Below are 22,513 nucleotides of genomic sequence, written 5' to 3' on the forward strand. Positions count from 1 at the left end.
CTCTCTCTCTCTCTCTCTCTCTCTCTCTCTCTCTCTCAGTAGCGTGTACACCCTCTTAACATTTGTACTTCTCTGCCCACCCCTTTCAAAAGTTTCCTGTCCTTCTATATACAATGCGTATTTATAAAAAAAGTGCACCCAACTTTGGTACCTTCGTAGAAAAGAGGTACAATCTTTGTGGTCATGAAATATATCTCATGATAAAGAATAACTCATATCCTATCTAATGATACATACATGTATACATACATACATTATTACATGTCATGACTAGAATGACTTAGTAACGATACCTTTGTTTTTCGAGTCTAAAATCATTTGAAGTGTTTTTAGGGATATTGTTTTCAATAATCCATAAAACAAATTCCTCTGGGAAAACGAAACCTATATTCATTGTGCATCGTCTGGACACTCCCTGTCTCATGATAGTTTCCTGCAACAAATACACTCTGCTCGTTTCTTCATTTCACCATCTTGGCTGCATGAGGTATGACCGAGATAGCACATGACCTAAACTGATTATTTTCATCGAAGACACAGAAAATGCATCAAAAGATTCGGGAGGGATGGACATGTGCTGATGCATATCATGCATACCAAAGCAAGTGATACTGAATTTTAGTAACAACGATTGCATGCTGAAATAACCTTTTGTTCACTCTGAATGACTCATTAAGAAGGGTTACCTCAATCAAGGAATGTGAAGATTGCATTATCAAAAAGGAAAATATCATAATATTTACCTGTACTAGATTTATCATTGAGCCATCATGAATCCTCATAATGACTAATATTTTCAAATTTGCTACTCACTAATGAATTTCAAAATCAAATTTATTTTCCAATCAGTTTCAAAACCAACTCAATGCTCAATGGGTCTTCGCTTCAGCACACACTTGGTTCATGTACAAGGCGGCCTTGATCATATATTTTTAAAACCCCTGTGCTGAGTCATTCATGTTAAAAATGCATGAATAGGGTATCATTTGATAAGATATGAATTACTCTTTATAATGACAAATATTATATTTATGGCTAAAAAGATTGTAACTTTTTTATATGAAGCTATCAAAGCTGGGTACACTTTTTTATATGCACTGTGTTATTGTAGATGATACAAATGACCCATATCTCTCTGCATCTTGAATTTGTCATCATTTTCCAGTTTATCGAAATATAATGCAAATGTTAGTTAATACTCCCTCTCTCTTTCTTTCTCTCTTTCCTGTACCCTGTACTCAGTTAATCTTCATCTCTCGCTTCAAGAATCAAGATACATTGGTCCATTACTTCTCTCCTTACATGCAGACTTTAAAAACAAAAAATAGGGACCCATACATGCCATTGAAAATGCTTAATCAATAAACATGTATATCACCTCACACACAAAATGCAAACCAAATAAGGACAAGAGAAAGTTTAATATCAATGAAATACCACCTTTTATTAACAAAACGTAATATTTCAAATTTCTCTATAAAAATACATGATATACAAAAATATTTAATAGATATACATATCTTATAACTTAATGTATTGAGATAAAAACACATCATTTAACAGTTTTAAGTTTGCATCTTTTTACTGACACTTTCCCAGAAACATAAATCAAACAATGTGTAAAATTGATAATTAATAAAAAGATTTAAAGACCCCAGCTCATGCAAAAGTTAATAATACAACGATGTACTGACAAATTGCCACGCACTAACATTTATTTTTTTACTGACAAATGAAAAAACATTAGATACATGACATTAAAATGTAGAGGTGAGATCAACGTTTAAATAAATATATAATACAAACTGTACATGCATAATTTGCATACCGGTACACATTTTAAAAGTCAGCTGCATTGAATCATTTAAAGACTGTTGAAAAGCAGATTTTGATTATGATACTTCATCTAAAAGAAACCTTTGTTTTCTGCCAGATTCCGCTCTCTGATTTTTAAAGGTTGAAAAATTTAAAAGACGTCTTATTTGCGACTATCCTGCTTTATGATTAGTGTGTCCGACTTTCTCATATTTTTTTTTTTTTTTTTTTTTTTTTTATAGCCTAATAAGTCCACTCCAAATTTTATTAAACCGAAACGGAAATTCTTTTTGCCCAATTGATCGTGAGCCCGGCAGCCACTGAGCAGCGCCAGATCGACGTTGCTCTATCCCATATTGTTGAACGCCAAACCAGGTAGCAACAACTCCCATCTTTTAACGTCTTTTGGTATGACGCGGCCGGGGTTCGAACCCACGACCTCCCGGTTGTGAGGCAGATGCTCTACTGACTGAGCCAACACTCCGGTACTCTGATCAGTAGAATGAGTATAAAAACATCTCTAGAAATATGAAATTCTTTACCATATTCCATATTTAAAGGCTTTGGGACATATAAACCATGAGCAGATCTAGGAGTTTTTGTAAAGTGTGCATGTTGGGGTGAGGGGGGGGGCACAATTCCAAAAAATTACACAATTAAAGGGCCATGCAGTATTCTATGTTGTGGACGGTATGCAAAATGTGTTTTAAATCAGGGGGGGGGAGGGCTTGTAGTGATTTGCTAAATTAGTAAAAATATCCTGACTTTTTCACTGCAAATGATGTAGGTTAAAATCTACCATTTAGTCCTTGTCCATTGTAAAAAGATAAAAACTAACTCACATCAATTGCACAAACAGTATGAATTGTTTCACACATTTCAAATTGTCACACACATGTACCTGCATGTATAAAATCTCACATGACAAAAGAGAAAGATTCTGAATCCATCCGAAGAGTAATGTCATCAGAACATATTGTTGACTTGAATACCACTGCTAAGAAGTTTTCCAATCATGACATCATTGACCTGGTGATGAAAGAAGAAATGCAGACAGTGAGAAAAGTTAGGAAAGAAAGAATAGGAGAGAACAACAAAAAGGAGAGAGCAACAAAAAGAGAGCAAAGTGAGAAAGCAAGAGACAAATAGAAAACCATTAATCAAACTTTCTTGTAAGCTTCAAATTTAAAAAAACATAATATCAGGTATTTAAAAAAAAGTGACATATCATGACTAAATGGTTAGGCCTAAATTGTCATAATTTTTTAAATCATAAAACAAGCACAATCTATCCAGTGCTTTTACAAGCTCATCAATTTTTTTTCAGATGAAAAGGAAACAAATATTATTCAAATACATGTAATACCATATTTTCATAATGATCCCATTCAGTTTTGGGACTGGTTGATTATAAAACATTTAAATACATGTACATATATATGCAAGAATATAAGCAAAAATAAATAATGAACTGGATGGAACTTTGACTGTGCGCAGTCGAAAATGATGCCTCCGTCATAGAGCAATTTTACAAACCAAAACTGAAGAAATTTTTCAAATTCAAGTTCAATTGTAATCCATTAACAGGTTCTCATTTCTCAGAATATCGTGATTACAAGCAATTTCTCATAAACATTATGACCCTTTGATCTTTGACCTCATGACCCTAAAATCTACTCAGTTCATTGGCTCTGCAAGATGTCCTGATTTAAATAGTAATCCATCTGTCAGTTCTAATGAGAATGCGTTCACAAGCTATTTTTGCTTACATAATGAGCCCATGACCTTTGACCTTATGAACCAAGAATCTACTCAGTTCATTGGCTCTGCAAGATACATACATGACCAAAGTTTGGCAGGAATCCATCAATCGGTTCTTCAGATAACGCGATCACGAGAAGGGGACGTACGTACGTACAGACGTACGTACGTATGTACGGACGGACGGACAACCCGAAAACATAATGCCTCCGGCTACTTCGCAATGGAGGCATAAAAACCATTAGAGATACAAAATTTACACATTTTCAACATTAAGCCTTAGTCAAGTAATGACAAATTTATTCAACTGTGCAACAGTTGCCAAGTGCACACAGTTCAGAAAACAAAGAGGAAAAGATGACAAAACAAAGAGGAAAAGATGACCAAACAAAGAGAAGGCTGGGAATATGCAAAAGAAAAAGGAGGGATAGATGTGGGAGAATCTTCTACGGTTGTTTCATTATTTTTTCCTTCACTGGTCTGTTTTTCATCACCCTCCGTAGGACTGTTTTTATTCTTATATATATATACATATATAGTTGAAACTATATACATCCCCTGTACATATATAAATACATTTATATGTGACACAAAGTCAAAATCAGATATCTCACCTTATGACAATTCTTTATTCTGAGATGCTTCAGCGATGTTTCTTTCTCTTTGGTCTGCGTAACAAATGGCTGGAGTCCAGCATTACTGACCCGATGACAATAACTGACATCTAGTAGTTCTAATGTAGGGCACTTGTATGCAAGATGACTAACACCAACGTCTGTTACTCCATACACACTCCCTACGCACAGTTCTTTTAAAGAACAGGCATTATCAGCAAGGCCACAAAGTGTTCTATCCATTATCTGTTGACATATAAAAGCAAAAAGATATATAATAATTGGAAAATATGAATGCCACATTAATAATGCATTGTAACTTGTTTTCTTCTTCTGAACATCAATATGAGAGCAAGAGATTGAGAGGAAAAGTAAAAATATGGGGAAAGTGTAATCCTACAGATTTTTTCTTTCTTTACTTTCCAAACTTTCTGAAAATAAGTACTCTAATTGGATTGGTAGCAGCACTGTTGTCGATGTTCAAGATATACCACATCAAAAGCCATATAATTGCACTTCTGATGGCACATAGAGACAGGGAGGAATTTATTCACTTGGACCCTCCTTTCTTGAGAGAGGGTTTACTTATTATTATTATTATTGTCATTATTGTTTATTCGGCTAAAACAAAGAAAAACATTGAATACAAAACAAGAGGTCTTCTTTTCCAATCCATGTGACTCTACAGAAATGGTAACAATAAATAAATAAATAAATAAATGGAGGTAATACTTACTTGATAACAGCTACTCAAGTCCAACTCTTCCAGATGCTGCCAAGATTCGGCCATCTTGATGACAGATTCTTCCTTTAACCCTCCACACTTCGAGAACGAGGCATATCTTACTTCTCTGCACGTCTCTGCTGCTACATCCATTGTTTCACGGATGACTGCTTTCCAGCACCTATCCAACCTGAGAATATACGATAATAATAATGATAATATTCTGCTTATATGGCGCTAAATACAATGGCCCGTATTCTGAAGTCGTGTCTAACTTAGCCACGTCTAAAGTTAAACAACTGTTTAGTTAGACACGACTTAAACACGAGGTCGTGTCTAAGTCCTGTCAAACTTAATTTGGTATTCTGAAGTCGTGTCTAAGTATCTTCTAACTAAACAACTGTTTAAGTCCTGTCTAAGTGGTGTTTAACTAAACAACTGTTTAAGTTCTGCGCAGGTCGTGTTTAACTTTTAGTCACGACTTCTGCGCATGCCCAGTAGGCGTTTATTCTGTCGAAAGACCCAATGCGCATGCGTGCGCGCACCGGATAAATAAATAAACACGCACAGCTAGCTGTGCGCGTGCTGGTACCATGGTGATGTGATCGTGACGTAATGACTAGACTGCATGCATACTGTGTGTATGTACGTACGTCGTACATGTACTGTACACTGAGATTGACAAACACACTACTTATCAGTGCCTCAGTGCTTGGAAGAACCACAAAAGAAACTTCTCCAACAGAATGCTTAGTTTATTATAGATTATGGAATTTCCAAGATGTTACCAGTAGATAAGAATAGTTAATATTATTGAGAAAAAAAATTAGGCTACACAAGAAAAAATCCTGCAAAATGTATTTGAAATTTTAGAGGATGCACGTACCATCGTTCTCCCCCGTAAGTTCGGGGTCAGCAAGTAGAGTGCACCTTCGACGTTGAAAAGCAGCAGAATCGCGCCCTTAAACAGGACTTAAACAACCCCTCGCAGTTGTCTAAAGTTAAACAGGACTTCGTGTTTAACTTTATTTAAACACGACTTCAGAATACGAAAAGAGTTAGACACGACTTTGTGTCTAAAGTTAGACGGGACTAAGACAGGACTTAGACAACTGTTTAGTTAAACAGGAGTTACACACAACTTCAGGATACGGGCCAATGCCTCTAAGCCCTTTACAGATATACACAAACCAGTAGGCTTATCTTTAAATTGAGCTTAAAGATTAAACATCCTCTTTGATTGTTTTGACAATACTGCCTCCCCTGGTGGTAAAAAATTGTTGTGTAAAAGAACAACAAGTGCACTATGTACAGTAGCATTTCAAAAGCTATGACATACATAGAACCTTCACAATTTGATATTTTCATCTGAAATTGCATGTTTTCAATGAAACTTAGTAATTTCTTTGTATTTTTTGTTTTTGTTTTTACATGAGTCAAATACCCTTTTTCATAATGATGTGTGATCATTTAATCACAATTAAATCATTGCAGTTTATATGATATGTTTTTTTAATAAATTGAATAAAAAAGGATAAAAAGTAACAAAAGTTTACCATCTCTAATATTTACCTCAATTCCCTCAACCCCGATGCATGAGACAATACACACTGGAGGAATTCAGGGGTTACAAGAAAGTCCCACGGTGTCAGATCCAGTACCTTGAGTTGAGCAAAGTGAATGTTGACTAGATCGAACCACTCCTTGCACACACCTCTCACAGCACAGATATCAGGCATTTGGAGCAATGGAATGATGTGGTATATGATGATCTCTTCTGGGAGTGTCAAGATGTTGCAACGCCCTTTGATTTCATCCATGGTGAGGTAAATTAAGAATCCTAAAATTAAAAAAAGAAAAAGAGAATATCTTATTCATATTATTAATTATGATTCAAGATTTATTAAAAACATATATATTTGAAGTCAGAGGGCTGAATTGTGACAATATTTTTACAGATAATAAAACAAAACAAACTAAGGCTTATAATATAAACAAGTACAAATAATAATATAGCAATACAAATAAAAGTGCCGCAAGTTGACAAAGTTTCACCTATTCAGATTGTAAATACATTTCTGTCATATTATTAACACTTTGGAGACGATGGGCTTCTACAGAAGCCGAGCGAGTTGTTAAGTCTGTGACGACGGCTTCTACAGAAGCCGAGATATATTCCTAATATGTTGACAAAGTTTACCAGCTTATTATTGGCTATTATGTGCTAAAATTCTTTGGAGTATTATTTAGATACATTCATTCATCTCATTGATTAAAAAAATAATATAGTTATGTAGAAAAAAATCGAGAAAAAGTGATATCATTTCAACTTTACTCTAAGTTAGTGTTCGGATCGAAAAAAGGCCCCGAAATACCCGTACAGCTAGAGACGGATGCGTACGCACGCGTCCGTTCTATATTCTTGCCAGGATTCTTGCTTTATGCACCCTTCCGCATTTCAGATATTCGTATTACGGGTCGTATTATCAGTTCGATTTCGACCCTGAAAGTGGAACTTCTCCATGTGTAAAAGATCTGTGGATATTTGGGGTCATTTGTACCATGTGCTATCTGTAAACTACCTATTATTTATGGCTCGGTTGATTATCGGCCGAGCTTTAGTAGACGACAATCATTGACAATGGGGAAATGAATGGAGGTATCGACCGATCTGCGCGTGCGGCGGTGCTTATGCAATTTGTATTGTGAGTGTATTGAAAAGGAAAGACGTGAAGCTTCAGCAAAATAAGACGGCAATTCCCCTAAAAAATAACAGACCTTATTGTTCGTATTGATAAACAAAACTTATATTTTTAGAAAGGAAAAAGTCTGATCTTTCATTTTTACATTTACTAAAAATCACAAAAATGAATGTATGAGGCGCAATGAGCAATGACAGTAGAAAGCACCGACAATTTTTCCTTTACTGGCGATGCGCTGAAATTGCTCCGTCACAGAGGAAACAATCGCCTTGCGCGGGCTCGCTCTCAAAGGGTTAAGACTAGAGGTCTAGTCTAGATAGATTAATTCCAACCAAGTCAAGATCAAGTTTTACTAGACTTACGACGGTTTTGAGAAACAACCCCCTGGCTTCTAGATTACGATTCATGCAATACCATCATCCATCATGAATATTATGATTCTACGCCTGTCATATACTTGATTGTCGAGCGAGCACTGGGCAGACCCCCCCCCCCCCCCCCCCCATAACTTGCATAAGACTTCAGTTTAGTCATCTACAGTAGTCAGTACATTAATGTGAATACACGGGACCAGAGGTAAATCTTTGTACACCTTAAACGTTTGTTATTTTCGAAATCATCACTTTCATGACCAATAATCCTAAGCAGGAAAAGATAAAGAATACTTACAACCTATATTAACATCACTCAGCACTCATTTCATTTTCAACAAATCATAACGTACTATTACGTTCCATGTTTAAATATAATCTGTAGATCGTAGACTACACGAACGTTACCACAGCTCGAGAGGGCGCGCGTCGTGCGCGTGTGTAAAAAAAAAATAGGATGCTTCATCATCATTACGCAATGATCGATTGATAACGCAGTGACTAAATCTCAATTTAAATGATATTGTATGGTTTTTCTTCTTATAACAACACTTATTTTATGTGAATATTCAGCTTGGTGTTCCAGCATCAGCAACTGTGATCCAAGTCTAACTCAAGGCAGATCTGATCATCCATTTTCACTAGTATTAGTAAATTATAACTTAGATTTAGAAGAAGTGAATGACCACTGCACTGCACTGTGTCTGTGGTCTGTAGAGTAGCAGCACCCTCAGCTCAGCTCAGCTCAGCAGGCCAGGGGCGAGGCGAGGATCATTTTGCAATCATGGATGACTTTACAACTCCACTGCGGATGAGGTGTCGTATCGCCTTTGCAGTCACAGGACTTGTTGTTGGGCTGTCCATCTTTATTTGCTTCATAGCTACTGAACAGTTCTATAATTTACACATTGCTCTGTGGGGATTGGCAAGTGGTAAATACTGAGAAATTCCTACCATCTTTTAAAGTTTTAGGCTATAAATATATTGCTCAAATCTAGGCTCATTAAATTTAAAGTAAAAGTGTTGTTTAGAATCTACTATTCTTCTTCTTCTTCTTCTTCTTCTTCTTCTTCCTCCGTTGTTCTCGGAGATCTGCAGTTGTATTCTGCAAGCGTCAGTGTTGGTGCCTTTTTTTATTATTATTAACTCGTTGAATTAACTCTTTCTACTCTACTAGTCTCTAGCTCTGTAAGTGTAACTCTGTTAATGTTAGTGCTCATTTCCATGAATCCCAATAATAGTTGTTAAAAGATCATGCTTTGGAATGTCCACAAAAAAAAAATCCCTTTGAATATCTTAAACTCATAAAGGAAGATTTCATACCCTTGTCAATGTAAGTATTTTTATGTTCATATCTTTCTTCGGAACGGACAAAACATCTAAAGAAGATGACGATCTTCATCTTTCGTTAAAATTTTTCGTAATTTTACACCTACTTTCAAAGAAATTTTGTCACCAGGAAATTCTAGGTTCTTCTTCCATTTTGAGTAGATTCCTCTTCACAAAGTATTATCGTACTGGGGTGTGTGCAGGTGGACCCCTACACCGGGAATTCCCCCTACTCTTATACGAATAGTGCAGTGGGTTCTTAACATGCAAAGGTACATGTAGTGACTCTTCTCTACACGGGGCCTCCATTTAACATCCTATCCGAGGGACGGAGTGTTTTTCCACTTAACATAGCCGGCATCTATGAAGGGGAGGGGTGCGTTAACACACAATGCAACACAGGCTTCAGTCATCCGTCTGGGTGGGATTCGGACCTGGGACCTTTGGTTCAACAGGCAGACGGTTTCAGACTGAGCCAACTCACCTCCTTCTTTTCATTGGCGGTATCAAATTATCGAAATCTTGCTGATTTTTGAGAAATGGAACTGCGTGAACTTGGATCACGCGCGAGCTATGGTCACAGTATCACTGACGCTGCTTCTCAGCTGATGCAATGACAAAATAGACAAACTTATGCCAAGGCTCAATTTGGTATGGAAAATTTGATATGAACAAAAAAAGATGAACATTAACTGTGGCGCTCAGACAGTTACAGTTAGATAACGACAATATTGTTGAAAATTCACTAGCCATCACCAAACAGTAGACAAATTTATTTATTTTGATCACCATGCATTTTCAAGTAAAGTAGACAGATTTTAGATAGCTTTTAATATTATGTCGGATTTTGGAAATCTTTTGTTGTGTCCAATCAATGTAAGTCATCCGAGCTACATAAACTGGATTGGTCATAATTTACTACATCTCATCCAATTTCTAGGAATCTTTGCATTGCTCACACTCACCGTTCACATCCAGCATATGAGGGGCCAACGAGATCTCTGGGTTTATCGGCTCAAATTCTTCATCGTTCTTGGATTCTTCGTCCAGCTTGGTTCATTGATTGCCTTGGTAACATATGTGGTTCTTGGAGCCGTCAGAGGACAAGGTAATATAAGTCACAGCTCCAACATCTTTAAAGGGAAAGTCCACCCCCAAAATAAGTTTGTTTCGATAGAGGCAGAATAATAAGAAAATCAGGTGAGTGAAAGTTTGAGCAAATTCTGAATGAAAATAAGAAAGTTATGAATTATTGAAGTTGTGATCAATCAAATACAAATTGGCAACTCTGTGACGTATTATACGAGCTCTCCTTCATTTGCTTTGTGCATAATATTCCATAAAATCATGTTTTCTTCGTTATTGATGACGGAATATATATTTGTTCCTTGCAGGGGGAGTATAGAAACATATTTGCAATTATTATATTTAGGGTGCATGTATGGTTGAAATTTTTCTTGAGGGAAAATGAAAATTTTAGATTTTTTTAGTACTAGCAAATGGAAGTTGAGCTCGCATTTTACGTCATAGAGTTGCCAATTTGTGTTTGATTGATCACAACTTAAACAATTCTAACTTCCTTATTTTTAATCGGAATTTGCTCAAACTTTCACTGACTTGTTTCTCTCATTTTTCTACTCCTATTAAAACTAACTTAATTTCAGGGTGGACTTTCCCTTTAAAGAGAAGATTGAGTTCTGAGAAGAAGTGAAAAATAATTTGTGAGCGTATGCAAGTGTGCAAGAACATCAGACAAAGAATGTTCCCTGAAAAGCATGGCTCTTCAAATGCTTTAATATTCTAAACATGGCATGTAACATCATAAAAATCAGGACAGATTTTTATGCCACATGTTGGTGTAGTCCCATATACATATTTCTGTGTACAGTCACAGTGCTTGTAACTTTACCAAGACTGGGCCAAATTTCTTATCATTTTGATGATTCCAGAACCTTGAAGTAATATATGCTAGATGATCAACCTTTTCTGATCAATTCCACAGTGTTTCTTTCACAATGCAATTGCATGACCAAAACTCAACTTTATCTTTAAGTTTTATTCATGAGCACAATTTTTCAAGACACTTGTTCAATAAAGCTGGTTGTCTAAAAGGTTCGGACTGTACCCCGTGCATTTGGTATTTTAATACCCAAAGGCTGAGTATTTGAATAGCAATGAATGATTGTTATGGCTGTACCATGACAACAGATATGCAGGATAACTTTTAGATTATTATCAGGAAAAAAGGGGGATTTAATTTCTATGTACACTGTACATGTAGCTAATATTGATTCACTTTTCATAGCTTTGTTTATACAGTAATAATTTTCTTTACATTGTGCCACACAATTTAATTATGTATTTCTGTATTATACTACCAGCTAATGAGGAAAGCCTTTTACAGAAACTTGGTTTCTTTTGGTGATCATATGGGTCTATGGTTGATCTGCATACAGTAGTAACGGTTGCACCATGTGAGAGAGGGGGGAGGATTGGGGAGTCCTGAAAAGGACTGTCACATGGTGCAACAGTAAGCCTACTGTATATCTACATCACCACTCAAGCCGATACTTATTAACATCATGTAGTTGTTATTGTTGTTATTTGTTATTGTACTTTATTATTGTTATACTCCTTCCTGGAAATGAAATATAACTGATTGCTTAAACTATATAGTGGATTGTAATCATTTTATTGAGTAACAAGTCCCCATATTGTTCTGTTACTGATACGATTTTGTCTCATTTTCCCCTTTCGTCTTTAGACCTGATGCCAGTGAATGGACCCGACCAGGGTTTCTATCTCGCGTCTGTATGGGTGTTCATGACCTGGAAGTGGTCCTTCGCTCTGTTCATTTACTCCAGGTCATACAGGAAAGGCTATGTGACAAGGTATGACACCATTCCTTGAGTTAAACCCCTTGAGGTGTCTTTAAGCCATTGCGTATTGGAACTGAGTGGCTTCTGTATTCAAGCCTAGAGGAATGGAAGAATGCAGTAGTTAATGGGTTATAAAGACAAGATGAATCATTTTGGAGTGACTAGATATTTTCATGTTTATTGCAGGAATGAACTCAATTAGAGAAATGTGTGTGTTTCCAAGATGGAAGGTACTGTTATTTTGTTCATACTGCCTAGCTCACTAGCTGCACAACAAAAATGAAGCCAAAATTGCAAGTCAAAAGTGTGATGTTCTTTATCTACTTCTAGTTGGTCTGTCTGCACTTCACATAGACAGTACATCTTCAAACTGGTAGGGCAGGCTAGAATTAGTGTTCTCAGATATTATTGTAGAATACAATAGTCTATTTGTGACAATGAATTTATATGATTGGTAAAGGTTTACAATTTATATTTAGAATAGAATATATATATATGTACAATTGCATCATGGATATAATTATTGTTCTGATCATCCACCAATACATGTACTCTGCAATCAAATATGAATTGGAGATTAATCATGATCTATTTCTTCATATCCTTATGATCATAACTTGTACAGTCATGTGAGGAAATTCTTGTTGCAATTAAAATACATTTCATTGTAAATGTAATGCATAAATTGTGGTTTTTAGAAACTGGATCTACATTGAAAATTAGCCCAATTAGTCTGGTCTGTAACCTCTAGGCTTGTACAAACAGTGACGTAGTGTACATGCAGCTCCAGCCATTGATGTTTACTGTTGTCATTGGGGGGGGGGGGGGGGGGGGGGGGGGGGGAGGTTCGGTCTCAGCTTGTTTCACTTTCCTTTTCCATCTCCCTTTCTATCTGTATTTCTCTCTCTCTCTCTCCCCCCCTCTCTCTCTCTCTCTCTCTCTCTCTCATATATTTTTATATCTTTTGCTGTTGTAATATTTTTTTACCATTTTATTAAGAGTCACATGCCCCTTCCCTACAGTATAAGCCACTGAAGGCAAGACATTTTTATTTTAGAGATCATCTAACTTAGAGTTTGCCTTTCCCATCCAAGCTTCAATGCAGAGATGTTTTCATGCTTACATGTAAGAAGTTAAACGTGAATCACATTCCATAGATATTTAGCATTACAAAAATATTAGGCCTTAAAATCTGGCCAGTCGATGCAGTATTTTTATTATTGATTTTGATACAATTTGTTTACCTTTTTACTTACTTTTTTTACATACTTTCAAATGGGTTAGTCAAAGAAAACTATACAAAGAGTAATGACCCAATAGCGATGAATGCACCGAAGCACTGTTTAAGTCTGTTTTTGGTATTGTTTTGTGTTTAATTCATTGTGAAGCACTTTAAAATGTCCTAATATATTGATGTAAAAACATGTAAATGTATATGACAGAGACAATCACAATGGCATGAATGAATAATATGTAGACTACTGATTCTAAGAGGGTTTAAACTTCTACATAGATTTAAAAACATTTTTCTATAATGTTTACAGTGTATTTGTGTTGTTTTGTGATTGTCTAAATTTGTTATTTGTTGGTGTAATCATGATTGTATGATCAATATTAAAAATTACGATGCATTTCTTTGTAAGTTACTTATTGATTGTGAAAGATATAGTATATTTAAAAGAAGGTCACAAATTTATAGAATTTATTGAATATATGTACATGTCACTTTAATTATGACTATGGCATTGAGGTGTATATTTTGATTCAGAGCGATGTCAAGTGATCATGACAATAATTTTATAGACCAGCGAAAAAAATCATTATATTTTTTAATTTTCTTTTGAACAGTAATTGCTGTTTGTTATTATTTTGTTTTTCCCAGTGAGTTACTCCCACATAATGGTTTTAGGTGTGTGTTTCTTTTCAGTGCAATTAACAATAAGTACTTTGGGAATTTTTTACAACTCTTTTGAAATCTTTTTTCTTCTTCTTCTTAGTATATCCTTTCTAAAGTTACCTTTGTTTTATTTTTTCATTTCAGTGATCACAGTCTTTTGATCTAAAGGATCTATTGAACAGGGTATGATGCATGTAATTTTTCAATCATAGCAAAGTATATTTGTAAGCAAAGCATCCTCTTTATGTCCTCATGATACCATTACACATCAGGTTAATTGAAACAAGCAGTGCATGGAAAATTAATCCTAATATTGGTTTATATTCAATGGATTATTTGTGCCTCATTTGCCCTCATATAAACTGTTATAAACTCATATAAAACTTCAAATGACACGTGCATATTGTTCATGATATTTGGCTAGTTGTTGAACTACCAGATGTACTTCGACCAGTATCAAAAAATTATTTTGCTTTACTTTTAAAGTTCTTACTGTTTACAAAGACTCAGAGATTCTAAATGATTTTTGCTGGGGAGTAAATAAATACATTGTGCAAATAATCCCTGCCATGCACCAACATGTATGCTTTGCAGTGTAATTACAGGTCACTTTTTCTGAACAAAAGTCGTTCACATGGGCATATATGAGGGGAGGGCTGTGGCACCCCCCCCCCCCCCCCTCCTTCAAGAATCATTTTTTGCAGCAAGAAGGTCTAGATAATATTAAAAAATACTTTATTTTGTATATTTTGATGACACAGTTACATAGTTACTTCCCTAAAGAGTTATAAGTCTTGCTTGCTTGTATCGCTCATTTGCAAAATTGGAAAGTTATTATTTTCTTGCAGGTTGTAAGAGGGGGGGGGGGGATAGGTACTCAGTACTCACATATTCGGACACACGGGGTGCCGCTTTTAACAAAAATACCATTCAAAATGGGTCCATTTTTTCAATTGTGCAAAATGGTCTTTTTTCGAAAAAAATTACCCCTAATAATGTAGGCAGTAGTGGTGGTTATATTACCTGACTGATAAGGAAGCATAAATGCTCGTTAATGAGGATTAATGCCTCACCAAAGGGCATAAGTGCATCACCTTGGTTTCAAACCCGGATCGCCGGATTACATGTATGAGACCACTGCTCTACCAACTGAGCTATCGCGCCTCCTAAAGCTTGTACATGTATAAGAACATACATGCATCTCAGACCTCTGTAGAATTTCTCCCTATTATGGTTACATTCCTTATTTAGCTCTTGACCCTCATATCAACACTCTTTCTCTATGCAATAAAATGATCCTTTTTTTCAACAGTAATTACCCCTTATACTAGATCTTGGGATATGGTTTCTTTCCTGAGCTACATGTATATTCAAGGGAATGCATTCCTCATCATGCCATGTAAATTTACCAACCATAATATGCCACGTACTGCCTTTGTTTTCCTTGCTTCTGCATTGTACCAGTAGGTACTTCACATTATCACAAAGATTTCAGTCATCTACGTCAAACCATATCCATGTTCTTTTGTATACTGCCATACAGCAACGATAATAAAAAGTGGGGAAGTTTCCTCCAAAAATTCAGCATTTCAGTAAGAAGCCTCGCCCTATTTGTCAAAGGGCTATACAAAGTCTTTTGTTGCGTTTCAGTCTTGGTTCTATCTATACTGTATTAAAAATATTGGCTTTCAGATAAACTTTTGTTAAAGAGAAGGTTGAGTTCTGGGAAGAGGTGAAAAATAATTTGTGAGCATTACTCATTCTTATTATGCCAGTGTGGAAGAACATCAGTTAGGACATGTTCCCTGAAAAGCATGGCTCTTCAAATGCTTTCATATTCTAAATATGCATGTAACATCGTAAAAATCGGGGGCCGGCTTTTTACGCCACGTGTTCGTGTAGTCCCATATACATCTTTCTGTGCAAGTGTTTGTAACTTTACCGAGACTTGGCCAAATTTCTTATCATTTTGATGATTTCCGAACCTTGAAATACACACAAATTCTTATATGCTAGATGATCGACCTTTTCTGGTCGGTTCCACACCGTTTCTTTCACAATGCAATCGCATGACCAGAACTCAACTTCATCTTTAAGAGAAATAACCAGTTAAAAGAAGCAACTTGTTAGCAGACTACTTCATGCACCTGTACTCCATGTTCTTTTGTATACTGCCATACAGCAACGATAATAAAAAGTGGGGAAGTTTCCTCCAAAAACTCAGCATTTCAGTAAAAAGCCTCGCCCTATTTGTCAAAGGGCTATACAAAGTCTTTTGTTGCGTTTCAGTCTTGGTTCTATCTATACTGTATTAAAAATATTGGCTTTCAGTTAAACTTTTGTAAAGAGAAATAACCAGTTAAAAGAAGCAACTTGTTAGCAGACTACTTCATGCACCTGTACTCGCATTGAGCTCGAGTCCAACTTTGGTTTGATGCATATCATATAGTTTTTATTAATCTTTTATATTTTTTATAATCAGTTAACGATACACCTATGGAATGTCGGGTAAAGTTTTTTTTTTTTTTTTGGGGGGGGGGTGATTTTTATAAATCTTGGTATCTGTTTAATATTCATCAGGTCTACCATTCAATTTCTGTAATATATAATTTTTAAAGCCAAATTGCTCTTTCATTTTAGTATTACCTCATACATGCAAACAATGCTCGAAAGATGTGAAAAGAGTATACCTTGAATTGATGTACTTTATAAATGTCATGTCCAAGAAATGTCATTGAAAAGTATTAAAACACTATTTCTAATTATCCTTATCCTTCATTATGTGTTACACAATCATGTTCAGTAGGCTTCTAGTAATGAAGGAGTCTGCAAAGCATTTTTTATGTTTGTTATGTTTATTCATGTAGACCTAATGTTTCTTTATGAGATTATTATAGCGGTATGTACATGGAAGCAAATTCATATGATAAACTTAGTTTATAAGCTATCGAGTGCAGATCAAATCATGATTGTTAATAATGTGTTTATGTTCACGTTTGTAATGTGTACCGGTATATGTTTGATTATGATTAAAATGTGTGAGGTAATTGATAATCTGCTTTGTTTCATTTTGTCATATTCTGTAACGATGCAATATTGAATTGAAACCAAGTTTGTTGTGGTTGAATACAGGTCAAAAGCCAAATGATCAAGTTACACTATAATTCAGTCCATCCATTTGTATGTTTCAAACCACTAACATTATCAAAATGATAGTTTTGAGGTTGAGACTTCCACTTTCCTTGTCTCAAATATCAATTAAGTAGTATTGCAAGCATTAATAGTTTCACATTCATATTCTCAAAAATATCTTCATTCTTCCTCTCTACTCCCATGACACGCTAATTCACAGCATGGGTTTCTCTATGTATTTTCATCATGTTTATTTGTTTGGTTTAACAAGCAACACGAGTAGTGGGTCCACGTTGAGAGATCAATAATCATGTGTCATTTATTAAGAAGGAATATGTTTTGTCCCTTCTTCCGACTCTCACATGATATTTTCTATCTTTCAGCGTTGATTGTTTTCATGGTATACTGGACGCATAAAACGATGTTAAAATCATTGCTTTTCGCTGCCAGTGTGAACTGGCCTTTTTATATGAAAGTGCCTCATGACTTGATTCTCAAGTTGCATGGACTTAAAGTAACATGTTTACAGTGTATCATGCTTGGTCACTTTCAAGGCTTACATGTATGACGGAGGATTATTCAGGAGTAAATTACTTTACACTGAAAAAAAAGGTTATATGTAGACCAAAATAAGCTGTTACCACTTTTAATGATGCATCTATAAAAAAAAGTACAAAAATTGTGTTTTCATTTTCATCTTCATTCTTCAAAACAGCAACGCACAGGAATGAAATGACATGAAAATGTGGAATGGTGTATAATGTACAAAACTAGAACATCAAAAATATATGCTTATAAATTGAAAAATGAAAAATACTACGATTTCTTCATACACAGTACATTTACAAGTTTTATGATCGGGAGTTAATTCACAAACATATTCAGCATCAAAGTTTCAAAAATCTGAACCACAATAGTCTGTCAAAATGTATGAAGGATATCAAATTTGCAATTTGCAATATTTCAATCACTTTTGCCATGAATTCAACCATATTTCAAGATGACATTCTTTACAATTTTTCTCAATCCTCCTAAGGACAAGGTGCTCTTTATGACTAGTAATACTGTGGGTAAATCTTAGTACTGCAAGCTGACCAACACACAAAACAAAGTCTAAATTCCATCTCAGTGCTAACCACAAATCATCAACAACCACAATGCATACCACCTTCCATTGTGGTATCAGTAGAATCACATATGCTTGTTGAGGTAATAACCCTTTACATTATGCAGCATTTGCCTCGATTAATATGGCAGGAAGCGTGACTGAAAACAGGATATTAAAAATTATGAATATCAATTTTGATGTTTGGAAACTGCATCTGATCATGCATGGCTTTAGACTTAATTCTCACACATTTAAACAAATGTACTCAACATGATGTAGTTTTTCATCACATGTAGTGCTCGAAAGATTGTAAAAGATTGAATGCTCTACAAAGAAAAATATATTTGAAAGATTGAAGAATGGGCAAGACCTTTTATTGATGTGAAATCTGCTCTTCTTTTGGCATCTTAAAATCATAACAAATAATTGCTTTTAGTGAACATTTTTGGGCTTGTAAGTTTTTCAAATTGATCAAAATTTTCATCAAGTTGATCATTTGTCTATTCACTTTGAATTTTATCCTGCAAGCATTGTAGCTTACCTATTGGAACAGAATAAGGGAATGACAAACAAATAGCTTGACTACCATGGAATTGAATACTGGCCATTACTATTTTCCTTGACCCAAGAGTACACTTATACCTGACCAACAGACGGTCACTCTACATGTACCTCGTTTGACCATTTGGGATCAAACTCCGACAATGAAATGGATCAAACTCTGACAATGAAATGAAGAAGAAAAAAAGAGCCTTCATGTAAAATTCACATCCAGTAAAAAGTTGAGTATTGGTTCTTTTTATACACACCATCGACAAGCATAGGCATATAGAGTAAGACAGAAGGAGCAACGAAAACCAGTTATATACAATGTGGTTTCTCATATTAAAAGATATGAAAGTGCCGGATTATCTTGAATTTATGCACAATATTTCTCACTATATGACACAATACCAGATGCTTGATAAAAAGAAAACATGATTTTTGTGTTGTTGATACAAGGATCAGATTCTAATGAAGTTTGGATAGCACTCTTATAAGCTAGACTCAAGCATTTACAATAACTAGCACTTGGTTTTTGCAAGAAGGAATGGTAATGCCTTAATTTTTTGGAAGACTTGTCACAAGGCTATACCTACAGAAATGACCCGAATTGTGCATAGAGTTTGAATACGTTCAATTTGATTGCAAACAAGCTTTCTTCAGTATTCACATTTAAAAAAACAATCATTTGGCTATACACGATTCTATACGATGATGATCAAGGTGTCCAAGAATTTGTTAATACATTTGACATGCTCTACTTTAATTAGATACAAAAGTATTACAAATATAATAAACTGCAATTCTTTTTTTCAGTTTCTTGCAAAGTTAAGGAAGACATCATACATTTCATAATTATTATCATTATTACCATCATCTGGATCTGGATCTGGATCTGGTACAGGTGCACAGAGAATTGCATTAAAGTGCATCACTACTGAAGTACAATCTTGAATCACAGCTGGTAGGTTTATATCAATGAAGACACTTCCATTACATACACATAATAAAACAGGCAGTCTGTATCATCTGCAGCTAGTAGAATGATGATGGAGTAAAGTTGGAGTATTGGTAGCTCATTTAAACAATGTGTTTTTGACATGTTTGATCTTCTCGGCAATTACCTGCACTTAGATTATTAGCCACGATTTCTAGAACGAAATCATATCTATACATCGAAATGGATATAGAATTACAGATTAACAATATCCTTTGTGCATTGATAAACAAATCAAATTTTGCTGAAATTCAAAACAGTCATTTTGAGGTAAACATATTAATCATCCTTTACATTGAAATGGTTCCAAGCTGTAAGTTATTATGTTTTTGGCACATTTATAAGTTTGAGGAAAAAAGATGGCAGGATTACATAAATAGTAAGAATTATGATTATCCATCAATGAAAAGATTGCACAAGAGGTACAGAAATGAAATACCTTCTCAGTTTTGAGAAATACTTGGGAGAAACATCATTTGTAATGTCGAGCAATAGCATTCAACTTTCAAGTGAAACTCATTATTAGTACATTTTGAACAATGTTGACATGAAGTTAGTCCACTTCTTCCTCTAGAATAATTTTCGTGTTTGTGTATTAATCAAGAAAAGCTGTTTCTTCTTAAATAACTTGCACAATATATTAAGTATCTACACAGAATCTACGTTGGCCTTATTAATTCACTTGCCTGACATCTTTAGAATAACACAATACTGCAAAGAAATCCAGGTTCAACTGTCTGAATAATATACACTTTTAGAAATACTTTAATTAACAAGCTTACAGTGTGCAGTGCGACAAAAAAAAATGTATGTCTCTAACTATAAAAAATAGGGCCACAGTCTTTAAGAAAAGTTACATTTTAACCACTTTTTTAACAATATGCGTCAATGATTTGGTGAATTTTTGCTGAATTCTGATGGCCTAGTTTTTAGTACTCAAATATCACTTCTCAGAGTAAATTGGCATTAGGCTTTATGTGGCAAATACACTATCCAATGATTTTTAAAAAAATAGATGCACTGTGTTTTGGCATGAATTGATAGCTTTGTGATATTTTAAAATATTTTTTTAGACCCTGCTCTCTATGTAATTTTTGTTACATAACTACGAACTGAACAATGATGGATGTGCATAAATAGAAAAACATGTGTTTAGAATATTAGCTACAACAAAGTCTACAATATGCTATAGACAGCAGCACCTTTCAAATGTTGCAGAGTACAATATAGACACACTCACTACATTCTCATTATAGTCAGGAGTGTAACAGCAATGCTATTTCAAGAGTTAAAGATGAAGTTGAGTTCTGCATGGTCATGCATTTGCATTGTGAAAGAAACGGTGTGGAATCGACCAGAAAGGGTTGATCATCTAGCATTTAAGAATTTGTGTGTATTGCAAGGTTCTAGAATCATCAAAATGATAAGAAATTTGGCCAAGTCTTGGTAAAGTTACAAACACTGTACACAGAAAGATGTATATGGGACTACACGAACACGTGGCGTAAAAATCCTACCCCCCCCCCTCCCCCCCCCGAGTTTTACGATGTTACTGACATATTTAGAATATAAAGGCATTTGAAGAGCCATGCTTTTCAGGGAACATGTCTTATCTGATGATCTTCCACACTTGCATAATAAGAATTATTACGCTCACAAATTATTTTTCACCTCTTCCCAGAACTCAACCTTCTCTTTAAATCGCAATATCATTTAGTTACTTCTTCATCTCACTCAGTGGTCTGTAGTCTACCAATTCACTTAAGCACTGGGTCTAAAATCAAGTCCAACAAAAGGAAAACCTTTGCTAAACATGATTTAGACAAAAGCCTACATCCAGTGTCGGGTTCAAATTTTTAGGAGAATACAGGCACACACTAAAAATTGGATTAAAGAAGCAAAATGCAATCTAAAATGTGGACAGAACCCTACCTTTGTGCTCTAGTTTGCGATAACAACACAGTTTCTTACTATTTGCCTTTAATGCTTACTTGTATTATTCTATCCTGAGAAGATTGTAATAAGTACTCATGAATACATATTCAATACTAGATGGACCTTCGACCGCGCACAGTCGAAAATGATGCCTCCGCCATCCAGCAATTTTACAAACTAAAACAGAAGCGAGCTATTTTTGCATACATAATGAGCCCTGTGGCCTTTGACCTTGGATCTCGTGACCCCAAAATCTAATCAGTTCATTGGCTTTGCAAGGTTCATACATGACCCAAGTTTGGCGGGAATCCATCAATGGGTTCTTGAGATAACGCGATCACAAGTTATTTTTGCATACATAATGAGCGCTGTGACATTTGACCTTGAATCTCGCGACCCCAAAATCTAATCAGTTTATTGGCTCTGCAAGATACATATATGACCCAAGTTTGGTAGGAATCCATCAATGGGTTCTTGAGATAACGCGATCACAAGCTATTTTCGCATACATAATGAGCCCTGTGACCTTTGACCTTGGATCTCGCGGCCCCAAAATCTATTCAGTTCATTGGCTCTGCAAGATACACACATGACCACAGTTTGGTGGGAATCCATCAATTGGTTCTTGAGATAACGTGATCACGAGAACAGGACGTACAGACGTACGTACGGATGGACGGACAACCCAAAAACATAATGCCTCCGC

General features: G+C 35.3%; 2 protein-coding genes across 3 annotated transcripts; one reads left to right on the forward strand and one right to left on the reverse strand.

Annotated features, from left to right (window-relative positions):
* Positions 1-2,299: 2,299 nt before the first annotated feature.
* Positions 2,300-8,397, reverse strand: LOC753251 (F-box/LRR-repeat protein 7). Of its 2 annotated transcripts, none has more exons than XM_030972989.1 (5): positions 8,286-8,397; positions 6,487-6,754; positions 4,927-5,104; positions 4,191-4,436; positions 2,300-2,844 (listed from the first exon to the last, which is right to left on the reverse strand). In XM_030972989.1, the coding sequence occupies exons 2-5, from the start codon at positions 6,732-6,734 to the stop codon at positions 2,782-2,784; spliced, it is 735 nt and encodes a 244-aa protein (XP_030828849.1). In that variant the 5' UTR covers positions 6,735-6,754; positions 8,286-8,397; the 3' UTR covers positions 2,300-2,781. The 2 variants fall into 2 exon arrangements, with proteins under 2 accessions (XP_030828849.1, XP_030828850.1); XM_030972990.1 differs by lacking the exon at positions 8,286-8,397 and adding an exon at positions 7,979-8,073.
* A 57-nt stretch (positions 8,398-8,454) lies between these two features.
* Positions 8,455-14,775, forward strand: LOC100893391 (heme transporter hrg1-A-like). The gene is made up of 4 exons (XM_030972914.1): positions 8,455-8,919; positions 10,257-10,424; positions 12,081-12,207; positions 14,237-14,775. Exons 1-4 carry the CDS (start codon positions 8,772-8,774, stop codon positions 14,256-14,258), a joined length of 465 nt encoding a protein of 154 aa, XP_030828774.1. The 5' UTR covers positions 8,455-8,771; the 3' UTR covers positions 14,259-14,775.
* Positions 14,776-22,513: the final 7,738 nt, after the last annotated feature.

This window comes from Strongylocentrotus purpuratus, unplaced genomic scaffold, assembly GCF_000002235.5.
Source record: "Strongylocentrotus purpuratus isolate Spur 01 unplaced genomic scaffold, Spur_5.0 spur5_scaffold_6, whole genome shotgun sequence".
Classification (NCBI taxonomy): Eukaryota; Metazoa; Echinodermata; class Echinoidea; order Camarodonta; family Strongylocentrotidae; genus Strongylocentrotus; species Strongylocentrotus purpuratus.

What these genes read in the sequence shown, in the direction of transcription:
- LOC753251 (XM_030972989.1), bottom strand. Translation starts at nt 6,734, where the DNA reads ATGGATGAAATCAAAGGGCGTTGCAACATCTTGACACTCCCAGAAGAG. An exon ending in TCGGGGTTGAGGGAATTGAG is followed by an intron (nt 5,105 to 6,486) that starts GTAAATATTAGA and finishes GTATATTCTCAG; the next exon opens with GTTGGATAGGTGCTGGAAAG. An exon ending in GAATAAAGAATTGTCATAAG is followed by an intron (nt 2,845 to 4,190) that starts GTGAGATATCTG and finishes TTTCATCACCAG; the next exon opens with GTCAATGATGTCATGATTGG.
- LOC100893391 (XM_030972914.1), top strand. Translation starts at nt 8,772, where the DNA reads ATGGATGACTTTACAACTCCACTGCGGATGAGGTGTCGTATCGCCTTT. An exon ending in TGGAGCCGTCAGAGGACAAG is followed by an intron (nt 10,425 to 12,080) that starts GTAATATAAGTC and finishes TTTCGTCTTTAG; the next exon opens with ACCTGATGCCAGTGAATGGA. An exon ending in AGGAAAGGCTATGTGACAAG is followed by an intron (nt 12,208 to 14,236) that starts GTATGACACCAT and finishes TTTTCATTTCAG; the next exon opens with TGATCACAGTCTTTTGATCT.